At 41.0% G+C, this 15,010-nt stretch overlaps 1 protein-coding gene across 1 annotated transcript in view; it reads right to left on the minus strand.

Moving 5' to 3' along the window:
- The window catches only part of LOC132142496 (E3 ubiquitin-protein ligase MARCHF4), a 46,880-nt gene that overhangs the window by 12,498 nt on the left and 19,372 nt on the right, over nt 1-15,010 (minus strand). Inside the window, exon 2 of the mRNA XM_059552408.1 lies at nt 2,663-2,818. Within this exon, the coding sequence (XP_059408391.1) occupies nt 2,663-2,818 (156 nt within the window). The remainder of the gene's footprint in view (nt 1-2,662; nt 2,819-15,010) is intronic.

The following is a 15,010-nucleotide window of genomic DNA, read 5'->3' on the forward strand; positions in this document are numbered from 1 at the left end:
ATTGCTGGGCGGTATGACGGTATATATCATTACTGTGAAATAAAGTGTCTATCGTTAAGAGATTTTGCTACATCGTGTATTCCATGGTATGCAGATATATCTGTGTAACACAGTACTGCTTAAACATTATACACCATTTGAGTGATAAGGAAACATGCATGAATGAAAAAAAAGAGTGGGACGCACTTGGTAGAGTTATTAAGTGCAATATGCAGTTGAAAAAATGTGGTGCTCATGCTGACTGACACACAGCCAACACAAACTGAAAGCCCTTCTCTCGACAGATCTCTTTCATGTTTTATTGTGCTTGAATGGTCAAATACGCACACAGTTATATCATAATGCCTGTCATGTGAAGTATTCAAGCAAACACAGTCAGTTATATGTTAAATAAATGTAAAACAGTTGGATGAAAACCGGATGTGTTTTCAGTGTATTGGATCCATGCAGTTGGTCTTAAATGGACAGCAGCCTTATTTACCTGCTGATGTCTGTCATTATTCATGTTAACCTTGTTTGATTGATACATTGAAGACTATGCAGACTATACACTTCAGCTTCTGTAATATTTCTTACTACCTGTTAAATTAACCTAGACTACAGTAGCTGAATACATAAAAAGTTTATTTCATATTTATTTGTTCTGTTGTGCTTGTAATTTGCTAATTTGATTTAAAAATAAAATAAAAATAGCTATATCGAAAGTACATATTGTTACTGCGAAATAAAATTTCTCATACCGTGAAATAAGATTCTGGTCATATTGCACACCCCTAAAATCAACCATCGAAAAATTCAACTTATGTTAAAAAACAAACTCTGTGGGTAATTCGTAACTTTATGTTTCAACCACAAATGTCAATAGAGAGGCCAAAGTTCTGTAGTGCACCTTTAAAATAGCTAAAACAAACAAATAAAATAGCCTATTTATCATCTGATGGTCAGATCAAAAAAAATCAAAAGAGACTGAAAGTAAAATCAGTGAGAGCAGAAGCTTTGAACCCAGACAAGCATATAAGTTATCAGTATGAAAGGAATAAGACAAACACAGTGCTACTGCTCTCAGTATTGTGGTGGTGCAAGGGCACAGGGATCATATGGCTATATATTATGGTGCTGAATGACTACCGTATTCATATTTCATACATGGTAACCCAAGATGCAATATATGGCCAAAGTGTGTGACCTCACTGATGCTCTGTTGTCTGAATGAATGCAATGTTCCTTGCAGCCGTGTTCTGCCATCTAGCCTTGCCAGAAGAGTGGAAGAAAGGACTGATGTCATATTAATGCCCATAGTTTTGAAATTTATTGCCCATGTCATTTCTCAAGAATACACGTGGGTGTCGTATTCAGATGTCCACACACTTTTGGCCATGCGGTGTACGCAAATGAAACATATATATATATATATATGTATTAGGGCTGTTGTTTTAATGCTTTAATCTAATTAATTAATGATTTTGTTATAAAATGATTTAGTAACAGCTGCCTAAAATAATCTACATATTTATAGTTCCACTGTGATCTTTGATATATTTTCAAGGGGGAAAAAATGAGAGAATTTTTTTTTGTATATGTTTGTTCACAAATCACACCCTGTATATATATATGTATGTATGTATGTATGTATATGAAGTGACATTCAGCCAAGTATGGTGACCCATACTCAGAATTTGTGCTCTGCATTTAACCCATCCGAAATGCGCACACACACAGAGCAGTGAACACACACACACACTGTGAGCACACACCCAGATCGGTGGGCAGCCATTTATGCTGCGACGCCCGGGAAGCAGTTGGGGGTTCGATGCCTTGCTCAAGGACACCTAAGTCGTGGTATTGAAGGTGGAGAGAGAACTGTACATGCACTCCCCCCACCCACAATTCCTGCTGGCCCGGGACTCGAACTCACAACCTTTCGATTGGGAGTCCGACTCTCTAACCATTAGGCCACAACTTCCCTGTATATACATACATATATATGTACATACATATATATGTATATATGTATGTGTGTGCGTGTGTGTGTGTGTTTCTATTAATTAAATTGTTCCAGTTTCTAGTAGTTTCGTGTGTTTTTAATTCATATGACAATATATTACATATGAAAATTGTATGTACATATTTCACATTTGGATATGGGTCCCTCAACTACATTTCAGAAAAAAAAGTATTGTTATTTTGAAGTAAAGAATTTGAGACATGCTCTGAGACCTAATAAACAATGTCTGATTGGTGAACAAATCATTAATTGAATTACTTTCAGTGAACTGATTCATGATTTATTTGTGAATTCAACTGATCCGATTGCATTGATTCACAAAACACTTATTCAGTGATCCGAGCTGATCAAGTCTCAAGTTAACAAATCACTGAATTGGTCTTGTCTGGCTCAAAATGAGCCAACCAGAAGTAATATGATCCTCAGAGCTCAAGTGTTCTGACTTCAAAAAATGCATAATGTCAGACTAAGCTCTACCCACTCTACCTTATCTAAACTCTTTCCTATCTGTGTGACAGGGGCATTAGACCCCTCTCTTTTACGTATTTTGAGTAGGAGAATGAAGTATATGAAATAAAATAATAAATAATATTTTTGCAACATACTTTTGCACTTTTGTACTAAAATCCACATAAGCCCAGGCAGGCAGTGAGTTACCTGTAGCGGGTTCTTGGTGCTGATGGCGATGACCTGGTATTTGTAGTAGCAGAGTTCACAGCTCCAGGATCCTCTCTCACTAATCCACTTAATAAGACAGGGCTCATGAGTGCAGCGTACAGAACCACTACAACGACACGGGCTCAGCAGCTCCCCCTGCAGGACACAATACATATTCACATTAGCAGTAGCTAATCTTCAGATTTTTCGAACAATCTTGGAACCCCTGTACATGTACACCAGGCTTGTTGATAAATAAAATAAAATGCAACAATATATTTTCCTTACACTTTGAATTAGTGCGTATGAATGCTTGTTTCCACTATGGGATTAAAACATAAAAAAGGGTAATTGCAAGTTTTAACGTCACAATTTTGAGCTTTTTTTTTCTTACAATTGTGTCAGAATTTCAAGATATAAACTCAAGACTACAAACTCAGAATTCAGGCTTATTCCTTGCAATTCTGACTTATTTTTCGCCCTCTGAATTGTGAGTTTACATATTGCAATTTCTGGCTGGCATAAAATATGAAAACTTGTTTCTGCCACATAAAAAAAATAAAAATAAAAAAGGTGATTGCAACTGAATTGTGAATTTCATTTCACAGTTCCCTTGTTCTCAGAATTGCAAGTTTATTTCTCACAAATTCTGACTTTATATTTTGCAATTTTAACTTCTTGTCTTTTTGCCAGAAGAAAATTTCTGAGATAAAAAGTTGCAATTAATTTTTTTTAAATCCTTAAATAATATCTTTCCATATCTTTGAGTCTTAAATGCATGTTAATGATCTTCAGTTGTGCATATGTTTGTTTGTTTCTTTTTTTTCAGGACTCCAATCATTTAATTTCCTTAAACCCCACCCATGCAAGCTTGTGTTCATCTCAAAATCAACCAACAACCAATGCACAGAACCAAGTCCCCAGCCTTCATTTATTTATTTTTCAATAATCCATTACACTCTATTAGAATATCATGCAAAAGTTCTTTATTTTTTGTTATTTAATAAAATAAAGCAAACTTTCTCATATTCTAGATTCATTGCACACAAACTGAAATGTTTCAAGAGTTTTTTTTTTTATTTCTTTTTATTATGTTTACGACTTACTGTACAGCCATTAGACCTCTAGAATATTCCATTTTGAGCTGGATTAGTTTGATTCATTTTGAGTATAAATACTGGGTACCTCTTGGGTTTAGAACATACAACCACAATTATGGGAAAGATTACTGACTTGGCAATGGTCCAGAAGACAATCATCAACAAACTCCACAAGGAAGGTAAGCCACAGAAGGTCATTGCTGAAAGGACTAGCTGTTCACAGAGTGCTGTATCAAAATATATTCATAGAAAGTTGACTGGAAGGAAAAGGTGTGGTAGGAAAAGGTGCACAAGCAACAGGGATGACCACAGCTTTGGGAAGATTGACATGAAAAGCTAATTCAAGAATTTGGGAGAGCATCATAAGGTGTGGACTGAAGCTGGAGTCATTGCATCAACAGTCACAACGCTCAGACGGCTTCAGGAAAAGGGCTACAGCCGTCACATTCCTAGAACCAAGTCTGTGCCTAAACAATTTGAATGGCTAGTGTTAAAAATTGAGTCATCGCAGAATTATGTTTTGACAGTTGCGGGATGCTATAGACCTCCTTCTGCTCCTTTATTAAAGGGTGGTGACCGATCAAACCCAAATAATTATAGGCCTATATCTAAGCTATCTGCTTTAGCCAAGGTTTTAGAAGGGCTTATAGGTGATCAGTTAAAAGACTACTTATTAACAAAAAATATTTTACATGACTCGCAATCAGGTTTTCGTAAAAATCATAGCACTGTCAATGCCACTATGAAAGTGTTAAATGATTTTATAAGTGCTATTGATTCTAAAGATTATTGTGCTGCACTGTTTTTAGATCTTTCAAAAGCATTTGACACAGTTGACCACTATGTTCTGTCTCAGAGATTGGTGGATATTGGAATGTCTCCAAAAGCTGTCAAATGGTTTGGCAACTATTTGAGTGGCAGAACACAAAGTGTTCATGTTGATAGTGTGTCTTCAAACTCATTATTTATACAAAATGGTGTTCCCAAGGGGTCCATTTTGGGTCCCATTTTATTTACTATTTATATAAATGACTTGTGTAAAAATGTAACAAATGCTAAATGTCATTTTTATGCGGCTGATACTGTTTTGTATTGTTCTGCTCCAGCCTTGACAAGTGCTATAGAGGATCTGCAATCTGCCTTTATAATTATTCAGAAGAATCTTCAGAAATTGAGACTTGTAGTAAACTCTGATAAAACTAAAATTATGTGCTTTTCTAAATCAAGGAAAACAGAAGATGCTAGTCAAATTGCTACACTAGATGAGAAAGTAATTGAACAAGTATCAGTCTATAAATATCTTGGTTTCCTTTTAGAAGAAAATTTTTCTTTCAAACAACATATAGAGGGTCTAACAAAAAAACTAAGAGTAAAGTTGGGTTTCTATTATAGAAACAAAGGATGTTTCTCTTTTACTACAAGAAAAATACTTATACAAACAACATTTATGTCAATGCTGGATTATGGTGATATTTTATATATGCATGCAAACAAAGCTTCTTTGAAAATGCTGGATTCAATATATCATGCAGCACTAATTTGTGATTTGTGACTAATTCCAATTTTCGTATTTATTGCAACTTGTATGAGAGTGTTGGTTGGCCATCTCTGCACAATCGCAGGCTGGAACACTGGTATATTTTTCTTTTTAAGGCCATACTGTCAGCATTTGGTCCGGATATTCCAGTTTTTTGCCACTAGAGGCCCCCATTGTGTTTTTTTTTGTCAGACCCTTTTGTTTTTTTCTGTTTCTCGTTATCATTTGCACCTGTGCCTTGTTTCCTTTGCATATATATAAACCCTTAATTTGCCTTAGTTCTTTGCTCTGTGTTTGAATGTTAACACCCAGCCTAAGCGAAGCTGTGAACCTTCGATGCTCCAGTTGGATTCTCTGTTTTGGTACGCTATTTTTTGTACTTGTTTTTTGGATTATCTTTTGAGACTTTTTGCTGTACCTACTACTTTGTGAATGTACCTTTTTTCTGAGTGGATTACCTTTTTTTGGAATTACTTTTGACCATTGTGGATTTATATTTTTGCCTGAAGGACTTTACTTTTTATTGTTATTAAAACACCAGCTCAAGTACTGCTGTGTCTTCCTCATCTTCTGGGTTCTGCCAACAATTAGTGGCTCAGTTTGCTAAGAGACAGTTTCTCACACCGGAGACCCGAGTTTGAGACCGGGTCCTGACAGAAACACAGAGCCAACATGAACCCAGAGGCGCCCAGTACCCAGGAGCTTTTGGCCACACTGTCACAACACGAGGGGACTGTTCAACGTCATGAAGCCACTTTGGTTCAGCAAGAGGCCTTGATGGTAAGACACTCTCAACTTCTTTCTGAGATGCTGACTTCCATAAAGCAGATATCTGATCGACTTCCACCGGCAACTGCTTCTGCTCCAGTACCTAATATTCAAGTACCCGTGGCAGTTAACCCCCTGACTGAACCTCGTCTTCCGCCTCCCCAACGGTTCTTAGGTGATCCGAGTGCCTGTAAGGGTTTCTTTACCCAATGTTCTCTCTCCTTTGAGCTGCAACCCTCGTCATTCCCCACCGATCGGTCCAAGATCGCATACATCATCACCCTGCTGTCAGATAAGGCCCTGGCCTGGGCTACTGCTGTGTGGGATGCCCAAAGTCCCTGCTGTACCAGCTACTCTGCCTTTACTGAGGAATTCAAGCGAGTGTTCCAAGGTCCTACCAGTGGTCCTGACTCAGCCAAACAGCTCCTGACTCTTCGCCAAGGTCGGCGCAGCGTGAGAGACTATGCCATCCAGTTCCGCACGGTGGCAGCAACAAGTGGCTGGAACGATGAGGCCCTCACGGTGTGCTTTCTGAAGGGTCTCTCCGACGCCATCCAAGACGAACTGGCCACTCGGGAACCACCAGACAATCTTGAGTCCTTGATCAAGTTGGCCTCACGTATAGATCAACGTCTGAGAGAAAGGGAACTTAACCGTAGACCTCTCGCCCTAGCTCCTATCAGTCCCAGTTCCGAGTCCCTATCTTTATCCCCGCTAGCCCCTCCAGAACCCATGCAGATCGGACGCATCTCCCAGGCTGAAAGAGAGCGCCGGATGAAGGAGCGATGCTGTCTTTATTGCGGCAAACCGGGCCATTTCCGCTCTGCGTGTACCGGGCTACAGGGAAACGCACTGTCCCGTGCAGGCCAGGGGGGACTGTAACGGGAAACATAACCTCCTCCCATCCATCCAACTCCCGCTTGCTCATTCCAGTCACCCTTTCCTGGAACAACCATGACCTACCCCTTCAAGCCTTGGTAGACTCAGGAGCTGCAGGAAACTTCATGGATGGTATCTGGGCAAAGCAAAATGGCGTTCCTTCTGAACCTCTCATGGATCCCATGAGGGTTACTACGTTGGATGGAAGCCCTCTGGGATCTGGAATTGTCACTCGAGTCACTGCTCCCTTGAGACTTTCAGTTTCCCAACACCAAAAGTGATAAACTTTCATCTTATCCCCTGTTCCGAGTTCCCTCTTGTCCTTGGCTACCCCTGGCTGCACAGCCATAACCCTCACATCGACTGGTCTGTGGGCACTGTCACCCGGTGGGGTCCTACGTGCCAAGCCACTTGCATCTTCCCGAGTTCCCCAAGTTCCCCTCCCGAGTCCCTAGAATCCATTGACTTATCCCGAGTTCCAGAGTGTTACCATGACCTCAAGTCAGTATTTAGCAAACAGAAGGCCACCATGCTACCATCCATAGACCTTACGATTGCCCTATCGACCTGCTTCCGGGCACCTGCCCCCCCAGAGGTCGGATTTTTTCCCTATTTCCTCCCAAACGAGCGGCAATGGATACCTACATCAATGATGCACTGGCAGCAGGCCTCATTCGTCCATCCACCTCGCCTGCGGGAGCAGGTTTTTTCTTTGTGGCCAAGAAAGATGGTGGATTACGTCCATGCATTGACTACCGGGGGCTCAATGCCATAACTGTCCGCAACCGCTACCCCCTACCCCTTATGGCCACAGCGTTTGAGCTAATCCAGGAAGCAAGCGTCTTCACTAAGCTTGATCTGCGGAACGCATACCATCTTGTGCGGATCAGACACGGTGATGAGTGGAAGACTGCTTTCAACACGCCCACTGGTCACTATGAGTACTTGGTGATGCCCTTCGGCCTGACCAACTCCCCGGCTGTGTTCCAAGCACTCATTAATGATGTACTCAGGGATATGCTTAACATCTTTGTGTTCGTCTACTTGGATGATATCCTCATCTTTTCGAGCTCCCTTCAAGAACACACTAAACATGTCAGACAAGTTCTCAAACGCCTCCTTGACAGCCATTTGTACGTAAAGCCGGAAAAATGTGAATTCCATTCCTCCAGAGTACAATTCCTGGGATTTGTAGTGGAACCCGGTCGTATCCAAATGGACTCCAGGAAGGTAGAAGCAGTAGCGGAATGGCCCACCCCTAAGTCCCTTAAGGAAGTTCAGCGTTTCCTAGGATTCACAAACTTTTATCGCAAGTTCATCAAGAACTTCAGCTCAGTGGCAGCTCCTCTCTCAGCTTTAACCAAGGGTGGCAACACAAGGTTTCTGTGGGGTAAAGAAGCTGAGACTGCCTTTCAAGGACTCAAGCAGCGCATCCTCTCTGCTCCCATCCTGACGCTACCTACAGCTGATGAACCTTTTGTAGTAGAGGTAGATGCCTCGGAGGTTGGTGTTGGAGCTGTCCTGTCCCAGAGGGGAAAAGACAAAAAGCTCCACCCTTGCGCTTTCTTCTCACACCGGCTTTTCCCGGCCGAGAGAAACTATGATGTAGGGGATCGCGAACTGCTAGCGGTTAAGATGGCATTGGAGGAGTGGAGGCACTGGCTCGAAGGGGCTTCTCAACTGTTTCAAGTACTTACAGATCACAAAAATTTGGAGTATATCCAACAGGCTAAGCGGTTGAATTCCAGACAAGCTCGATGGTCTCTTTTCTTTAATCAATTTCAGTTCATCCTCACCTATCGGCCCGGGTCGAAGAATCTCAAACCTGATGCCTTGTCCCGAGTCCATGCACCTGCCGTTCGAGAAGATACTGACATGCCTGTCCTTCCTACCTCTAAAATTGTGGCTCCGATCTCATGGCAAGTTGAGGACACCGTGAGGCGAGCTCAAGCTACTGAACCAGATCCGAAAGGAGGTCCTGCCAATCGGTTGTTTGTCCCCAAAGCAGTGAGGTCCCAGGTCCTTCTATGGGGACACTCCTCTCGTCTCACCTGTCATCCGGGTGTAGGTCGGACCCTGGAGTTTATCCAGCGAAAGTTCTGGTGGCCCACCATAAAAGAAGACGTTGCCACATTTGTCAAGGCCTGTCCCGTGTGCTGTCAGAGCAAGTCTTCTCACCACCGTCCTCAGGGACTCCTTCATCCTTTATCGATTCCTCATCGACCCTGGTCACATAGGGTTAGGGTCCAACCTCTCGTTGGACTTTATTACAGGCCTTCCTCCATCACATGGCAATACTACTATCCTAGTCATCATCGACAGGTTTTCTAAGGCGGCCAGGTTTGTCCCCTTGACCAAGCTGCCTTCTGCTAAGGAAACAGCTGAGCTGGTTATTAACCACGTGTTCCGAGTCTTCGGCATTCCTCAAGATATGGTTTCTGATAGAGGCCCTCAGTTTGCTTCAAGGTTTTGGAGGGCCTTCTGCCAGCTCATAGGGGCCACTGCCAGTCTATCTTCAGGGTACCACCCGGAGTCCAACGGCCAAACCGAGAGGATGAATCAAGAGCTTGAAACTGCCCTCAGGTGTATGGCTTCCAACAATCCATCCACATGGTCGTCCTTCATTGTTTAGGCTGAGTATGCGCACAACACCTTGCGCTCCTCCTCCACGGGTATGTCTCCGCACGAGAGTCAGTTTGGCTATGCCCCTGCATTGTTTCCTGACCAAGAAACGGAGATCGGAGTGCCTTCAGCCCGGAAGTTCATCAGACGCTGTTGGCTTGCGTGGAGGAAGACCCGTCTCAATCTGCTGCGTGCCTCAAAGCGGTATCAACAACAAGCCAACAGAAATCGCCGTCCTGGCCCCAACTTGCGCCCCGGCCAGAGAGTCTGGCTCTCCACAAGAAACTTACCTCTACGGGTGGAGTCATGCAAGCTGTCCCAGAAATACATCGGTCCCTTTAAGGTTGCCAGGAGAGTAAACCCAGTTACATATCGTCTGCACTTACCTAGATCCCTTAAGATTAATCCCACGTTTCACATCTCCTTATTGAAACCTGTTGTTTTTTCTCCCCTTGTCCCGGCAGGCAGACCTCCCCCTCCGCCCTGTGTCATCGGAGGCCAGCCGGCTTATACCGTCCACCGGATACTGGACTCCCGCCGGGTGCAGCGGTCCTGGCAGTATCTGGTGGACTGGGAAGGCTACTGTCCTGAGGAGCGCTCCTGGGTTCCTGCCAAAGACATACTGGACCCTGAGCTCATTCGACAGTTCAGGGCCCTCCACCCAGAGAAAGCTGTTAGGAACGTCAGGAGCCTTTCCTAGAGGGGGGATGCTGTCAGCATTTGGTCCGGATATTCCAGTTTTTTGCCACTAGAGGCCCCCATTGTGTTTTTTTTTGTCAGACCCTTTTGTTTTTTTCTGTTTCTTGTTATCATTTGCACCTGTGCCTTGTTTCCTTTGCATATATATAAACCCTTAGTTTGCCTTAGTTCTTTGCTCTGTGTTTGAATGTTAACACCCAGCCTAAGCGAAGCTGTGAACCTTCGATGCTCCAGTTGGATTCTCTGTTTTGGTACGCTATTTTTTGTACTTGTTTTTTGGATTATCTTTTGAGACTTTTTGCTGTACCTACTACTTTGTGAATGTACCTTTTTTCTGAGTGGATTACCTTTTTTTGGAATTACTTTTGACCATTGTGGATTTATATTTTTGCCTGAAGGACTTTACTTTTTATTGTTATTAAAACACCAGCTCAAGTACTGCTGTGTCTGCCTCATCTTCTGGGTTCTGCCAACAATTAGTGGCTCGGTTTGCTAAGAGACAGTTTCTCACACCGGAGACCCGAGTTCGAGACCGGGTCCTGACACTTACTTGGTAAACTGCCTTCTTACTTATGTTCTCTTCTGACTCCAAAAGTCACTACCAGGAAGTGTAATCTTAGATCATATGGCCAAATCATGTATGATATCCCACGAACTCGAACTGTCTTAGGTGAAAGTGCTTTTAAAGTTTTTGCACCTTTTTCCTGGTATAAATTGCAGAATAAGCTAAAATTTGACTATTTACCGACAATGACACAATTTAAAATGAGGATAAAGAACTATTTGAGTACTAAATGCACATGTGCTGTTACTGAGTGCTGCTGGTGAATATGTTGAGATGATGTTTAAATTGCCAAAATGTCTTTTTCTGTTAAATGTTTGTATATGTATTTTTAAAATGGAACTATTATTCTGCCGTCTTGGCCAGGATTCCCTTGAAAAAGAGATTCTGAATCTCAATGGGATTATTTCCTGGTAAAATAAAGGTAAATAAAAGAATAAACCAAGCCACTCCTGAACCAGAAAAAAATGTCAGAAGCATTTCACCTTGAGTAAGGAGAAAAAGAACTGGACTGTTGCTCAGTGGTCCATGGTCCTCTTTTCAGATGAAAGTAAATTTAACATTTCTTTTGGAAATCAAGGTCTGGAGGACTGGAGAGGCACAGAATCCAAAGTCCAGTGTGAAGGTTCTGAAGTCAGTGGTGATTTAGGGTGCCGTGACGTCTGCTGGTGTTGGTTCGTTATGTTTTATCAAGTCCAAAGTCAATGCAGCCATCTACCAGGAGATTTTGGAGGACTTTATGCTTCCATCTGCTGACAAGCTTAATGGAGATGCTGATTTCATTTTGCAGCAGGACTTTAGCATCTGCCCACAGTGCCAAAACCAAGTGGTTTGATGACCATGATATTACTGTGCTTGATTGGCCAGCCAACTCACCTGACCTGAACCTCACAGAGAATGGGTTTTGTGAAGAGGAAGATAAGTAACATCTGACAAACAATACAGAAGAGCTGGAGGCCGCTATCAAAGCAACCTGGGCTTTAATAATGACTCAGCAGTGCCACAGGCTGATCGCCTCCATGCCACACCGCGCTGAAGCAGTATTTTGTGCAAAAGGAGCCCCAAGCAAGTACTGAGTGCATAATTAAACCTACTTTGGAGGTCTTTAACATTTCTGTTTTGTTAATCTTTTTTTTTTTACCTTTAAGAAAATATTCTAATTCTAATTTTTTTTACCCTAAACTGTAAGTCATAACCATCAGAATTAAAACAAAAAAACTCTTGAAATATTTCAGTTTGTGTGCAATGAATCTAGAATATAATAAAGTTAGCTTTTTTTTAATTAAATTACAAAAAACCTTTCCATGATATTCAATTTTTTTAGATGCACCTGTACATCAAAGGATGGAAGATCTGTCACTATTTCCATTTCATTGTGACTTTCAGAGGCGGTCACATTTACAAAATCCAGTCTTTTTAAAAGGAAATCCATGCCATTAGTAGTCCAAAAAATCTCGCCTTGCACAATTTGTTTGTGTTCAAGTTAGTCAATTCGTCGAGTTGACCAACAGAAAGTGATTTCTGTGCGAGTTGTGCTTTACACATCTACATTACTGAAAATAGACAATTTCAACAAACATAATGAATTACAAAATCATAAATATTAGATTTTTGGAGAGTCTTAAAAGTTGACATTTCACAACCTAAACTAACCTTGCCTTTTTTGCGAAAAGGTCAAAATAGCTTAGTTTTAGCTAATAGCTAAGTTTTTCAAATAACAATAAGCAGTGAAGCAATTACAACATCCTTATTATTATTTCAGGACAGTATTGTATCATCCTAACATTTTAGACATTATGCCCCTTAAAAATGTAAAGACTTCAAAAACATGCGTATCATAGAAGAGGTATATTAAAGGCATTGCAGGCATGAATTGCATTATTAATGTATTTTCAAATAAATTAATAGATTCAGTCCAAAACATGAATGCCACATTATTGAGCCATCCATTAGTTGTTCAAATTATTAATGAGAACCACTTAAGAGTTACATGGGACATGCCCTAGTGACCTTCACATAAACCATACCCAACGGACATTCATTTGGGAAAGATGGTTTAACAGTGTAGCTGGTCTTTTTAAAAAACTGTCCCCAGTTTGACTTCAGTAAATAATGAAAACTACAGAATCTCTTTTCAGCAGCAAAGGGGCATAATTTGATTGATTACTGCTTTGCAGTCCATGTGACTCATGCAAAAACTGAGACAACAAACCTCCTGCCTCAAAATCATACGTCCACTGCAGGCTTAAACATTTCAAGTGCTGCATGTCAAAATATCTTCACAGAAGCCTTACAGCAGTATTTACGATGTTTCAAAACAGCTCATTGAACATTCATCATAGCAAATTCCACAATGACGGCATCTATCATTTGGCCTTACATACACATACACATACACATACACATACACATACACATACACATACACATACACATACACATACACATGCACATGCACATACTCGTACACGTACACATACACGTACACATGCACATACCGTAATTAGGGATGATCAGATAAAAGCATCTGTTTGGTCACTGGCAACAGTGAGTCGTTACTTGCTCACTGTTTGGAGCTGCGTCAAACTGATCCCTATGGCACTAATAGAAATTACCTTCCTGCACTGATTAGATTCAGTGAATTGTCTGTTTTAAATTGCTTCAGGTTAGCACCTATAAGGGGTACTGAATTTCCATCAGCATAAAGTATGAATTATTTACCTACAGCGTTCTCAGAAGGAGATATTTAAGGAGAGATCAGGATGTCAACTTAAATTCCCTTCAAGTTGTGCTGGGAAAGAAAACACAGATCACTACTTTGCCCTGGAGCTCTGAGGAGCGGCGCTAATGAGCGTCGTTTCCAGCAGTCAGCTTGATGTTCCTCACTGAACTGACAAACTCATTTAGCTCTACATGCGCAGGGTTTTGTCCAACTCTTTAACATGACGCTTGTAACCGCTCCTGAAGGTTTTCTTCTGATTAAAAGAATCACACTTCAACTGATGTGTTAAGGTTTAATGTCTTCTTTGCAAAGAGTAAGCATCATCATCATTACGTCATCTTGATCATATTTCGGCACCGCTTGAACACCCTTTGGATATCATTCAACAACTTGACATCTTATGTCATTACACTGTAAAAAACTGAAATAAAATAAAATGACATTCCATCCATATTACAGTTTAACCAAGTCGGTAGCTTACTGAACAGTAACAGTCAATAACACAGTTCATTAACTTGCAAATGAACAGATGAAATCCAAAGAATAAACAAGCATACAGTGTGCACCTTCTAAGCAGAAATCCAGGAGACATTAGGAGACATTTAGGCATTCTTTCTAACCAATAACCTTCTTGGTCAAAAACCTCACAGTTCGCATCTCCTGGTTCTGACATTCACATGGCTAGCTATAACACATGACTAATTCAAATAACATCACACATTGTTCACCTGTAAGTTTCACTATTACCCAGTCTCGCAATACTCAAATACAACTTCCAAATGAACATTCATAATATATTACACAACATTTGTGAACAAATGAACTTTTCGACAAAGTAAATGACTTAAATATTTAGAAAGGAAATACATCTTTTCCTGTGACAGCTACAACGCTCGTTCACAAACCTCTGAAAACTCAGTCCCGATCTGGCTCACATTTGAGCAGCTGTTTATCCGGTCTCATGGGAAAAATGTGAGAATGTGAAACCTGAAATATGTTGCTCCAGGTACAAACTGCAGCACTTTACTCAACTTCCATAAACACATAAACTGATAAAATGTAACTTGAATTAACTGTACGTGACTTTAATGCAACAGCAGGTGCTGTGGTGTCTTCTGAGATTGAATTTTGTATTGCATTTGTTGGCTGCATAATGTCATTCAGGCTGCCTCATTTGAGAAAAGCAACAATTATATTCCAAAGTAAGAAAAAAAAGTCAAATATTTACACATCACAAGTTTTATAATGGTTTCTTTTCGGATAAAGACACAGTGTCATGCAAAAAAAGAGAAAACAATGATGTGAATGAACAGAAGAGTTTGCTTTTATTGTCCCTGATTAAAAAGTAAAAAGTGTCTCATTTGTTCAGTTCTTTTCTTGTGAAGTGATAGGCTGTGTGTTTGTAAGAAACAAAGCCATGTTTTTGTGGAGGAAGTGTTATTATGGATTATGGACTGTT

This window comes from Carassius carassius, chromosome 6, assembly GCF_963082965.1.
Source record: "Carassius carassius chromosome 6, fCarCar2.1, whole genome shotgun sequence".
NCBI lineage: Eukaryota > Metazoa > Chordata > Actinopteri > Cypriniformes > Cyprinidae > Carassius > Carassius carassius.